Genomic DNA, 3008 nt, shown 5'->3' on the forward strand with positions numbered 1-3008 from the left:
CATCCTGAAACTGAAAAGTCTCAGGAGCCGCAGCAGTGAGCTCTGGAGAGTGTGCTCGGGAGCGCCCAGGGTCCTGTAGGGAAAAGTCAGATTGGCCCTGGGGATAGTACCTGAGAGACTTACTGAGATTTGGCTGGGAAGAGTGATAAGCATTTCAAACGCCCCTCAGCCAGCTGAAGCCAGCAAGATCAGAAAAACTGGTCTGGCCAGTTAGAAACCAACAAGAGGTTGTTTTGTTTTGTTTTGTTTTGTTTTGTTTTGTTTTGTTTTTTGTGGCTGTTGTTGATTGATTTTATCTTGTGTTTTAAGTGACTTTTTATTTTTCAATTCTTATTATTTTTATATCTCTCAATCCCTTATGTTTATCTTCCATTCATCCTAGTATTATTCCTTCCACTCCAAATTTATCTCTCCTGCACTCCATCTTCTGCTTTTTTTTCCCTTTTTTTTGATCTTGCAAGTTATTGCAAATTTGTATTATCTTTTTCTCACTTTTCCGACATTTTTTATTTTAATAATATTTTGGTATTCTTTTTCCTTCTGTATAATCTTCTTTGCTTGGCTGGTTATGTTGCGGAAAAGTCACTCACACGTGGGGAAGAAGATGAAGCACAAACTTTATTTCCCAGGGGCCCAGAGGGTTAAATCTCCAAATTCTGAGCAAATCCAGGTTTGTCACAGTTCCTTTAAATACTTGTTACAAGGCAAAAAGGGGAGGGGGATTCATCTGCTAAAGCAAGGGAGCATACAGAGGCAAAAGCGAAACGAAGGTCAGCATTTCGGCCTCGGGATAACGTTACTTAGCAACATCTGCTAGCCGGCTCCTTACCTAAAAATAACTTTTACTCAGCTTTTGTCCAGGCAAATCTTGCAGGTGTTACAGAGAGCAGAGAGCACTTGTTTCTCAAAGAAGTTACAGAATAGAAACTTTTATGAGACTTTCTTTTCCTGCCACATTCCCCCCTTTGATGCTACACAGCACTGGTGTCTGTTCTAGCATCATTGTTGTAATCTGCATATTCACTCTCCGCTTCCGTTGGCAGTAACCTCCGTAGTCGTGTCTCTGGAGAGTAAGGATCTTGGCGGCAGCTTGTCTGGTCACCGTTGCTTCTATCTGTTGCACTACTGTGCACAGTAAACAGGGTCCTACAGTTAATGCAAGGAAAAGGATGACAAGTGGGCCTAAAATAGGAGCCAAAATAGGAAAAAGGATTGATTGCCACCAGGAGTAGGTTCCGTCGGGAGAGCTGACGCTCTCCAATCTATGGCGAATGTCCTTTAGTTTGCCAATATTCTCCTCCACTATTCCACTTTCGTTGACATAGTAACAGCATTCTTCCTGTAGGAAAAGACAAGTGCCCCCCTTCTCCTCTGTGAGTAAATCTAGCGCCCGCCGATTTTGTCGGGCCACCCGAGCTAGGGAAGTTATTTGCCTCTCTAATGAGGCCATAGATAGTGCAGAGGCCTCCATGGCTTGTTTTAACTCTTCCCAGATCTCCTTAGTGGATTGGAGGCTGACTGGTAGTCCCGAACTCCCCAGTCCCATTCTGATGAGTGAAGTGGCGAAACTTAACCCGATCATCAAGGGGAGGAAGATTGCTCGCTTCTGACGTTCCTGGGCAAGCAGGGTACTTAACTCGCCCGATTGATATAGGATGAGCTGGGGGGCTAAGGCCACGAGATAGCAAAGGGCTGGGATGCTATGATTTACTGACCGGTAGAGAGTCCAGTTACACCAAAAGAAAGTTCCCGGTGGGCTGGTGATGGATCCGGAGGATGGCAATGTCTGATTGCAGGAAACAGGTGGCCCATAGCACTCCAGCGCTTCAATGGATGAGTCCTGGAATAGAGGAACACCCTGGAGAGAAAAGGGTTCTGGGATCTGAGCCTTTGAAACAGTGAGGGGTTGTTGCAGTGGGACCGCAGTCAGTGGTGGCCTGTTAAGATATGCACATAAGAAACAGTCATTGTAACTGTCTGGACTGGTTAGATTAAGTAGCTGCATCCCCTGCTGTATTAGTTTTATCCAAGAGAAAGGTCCTACTGCTTTTTGACCTTCCAAGTTTCTAGTTAGTGTCTTTTCTTGGTCTTCTATGACTGATTGGATGTGATAGATGGTACTTAGAGCAGGGTTTTGTATTTCTCTGACCTTTACAATAAACATGTCTGCAATCGGCCCCCTATGCCACATATTCACATAAAGTTTTCCTTTTACTCCCTTTTCCCAGTCTTTGTCATTAGGGTTACGTATTGGAAAAACTATTTGGTCCCATCTATTCCCTGGGTGATATCGACAACTCTTGTATGGACATCCTCCATACTTGTTTCCCCGCTCTTTGCAATAATCTTCTGTCTGATCCTTTAGCATGCAGAGGGTGGGGGCGACAGCCCACCATCCTTTTAGGGACTCGAGGTCAGTGATTCCGATGGCGAAAAACATGGGTTTGCAGCCAGAGTTGCGGCAGGTCATGTTTCCCACGGTATGGGTTATGACATTATTGTCTTTTTCATAAGTTTCCCTAGCATAGAATCTCCAGACATATGGCTGCTTTAGAGCTAATCCAGATAAAACTTGGGCACAAAATAATATTTCCAGAATTCTGCTAATGGCTATCTGCTAAAAGAAACAGTTTAGATATACAAAATGGAAATCACACAGAAATATGTGGCAGCCAAAAAGAATGTTCAATGAGTCCTTAGTCCTTAGGAGTTTACAGAGACTAGTATTATCCCGAAGATACCTGCCGCCAAGGTCATAGAGGCTAGGAACTCAGCCAGGCATTTGTCCTTGATCTTGGTGTTGGGCTGTGACCTCCCAGACGTCCTGGGCTCCTGAAGTCTCCTTCCATCGTCGCAGCTTCAAGGCCGGTACCCGCTGCTCAGCGGCTTCTTCTCCTGGTCCTTCAGGCCCGGCCGCTGCCTTCACCCGAGAATGGTGGATCCATGGCGTGATTCCTGCAACCTTTAAGGGCAGTAGAGTAGTTAAAAGCACCAAAATGAGGGCCCGT

The 3008-nt window shown here is 45.2% G+C and overlaps 1 protein-coding gene across 1 annotated transcript; it reads right to left on the reverse strand.

The window, feature by feature from the left end:
• Positions 1 to 600: 600 nt before the first annotated feature.
• Positions 601 to 2751, reverse strand: LOC123825884 (endogenous retrovirus group FC1 Env polyprotein-like). The gene is made up of 2 exons (XM_045849535.1): positions 2742 to 2751; positions 601 to 1840 (listed from the first exon to the last, which is right to left on the reverse strand). Exon 2 carries the CDS (start codon positions 1580 to 1582, stop codon positions 914 to 916), a length of 669 nt encoding a protein of 222 aa, XP_045705491.1. The 5' UTR covers positions 1583 to 1840; positions 2742 to 2751; the 3' UTR covers positions 601 to 913.
• Between the last annotated feature and the right edge of the window lie 257 nt (positions 2752 to 3008).

Source organism: Phyllostomus hastatus, unplaced genomic scaffold, assembly GCF_019186645.2.
Source record: "Phyllostomus hastatus isolate PE091 unplaced genomic scaffold, TTU_PhHast_1.1 phas_contig_67, whole genome shotgun sequence".
Classification (NCBI taxonomy): domain Eukaryota; kingdom Metazoa; phylum Chordata; class Mammalia; order Chiroptera; family Phyllostomidae; genus Phyllostomus; species Phyllostomus hastatus.

What these genes read in the sequence shown, in the direction of transcription:
- LOC123825884 (XM_045849535.1), bottom strand. Translation starts at nt 1,582, where the DNA reads ATGATCGGGTTAAGTTTCGCCACTTCACTCATCAGAATGGGACTGGGG.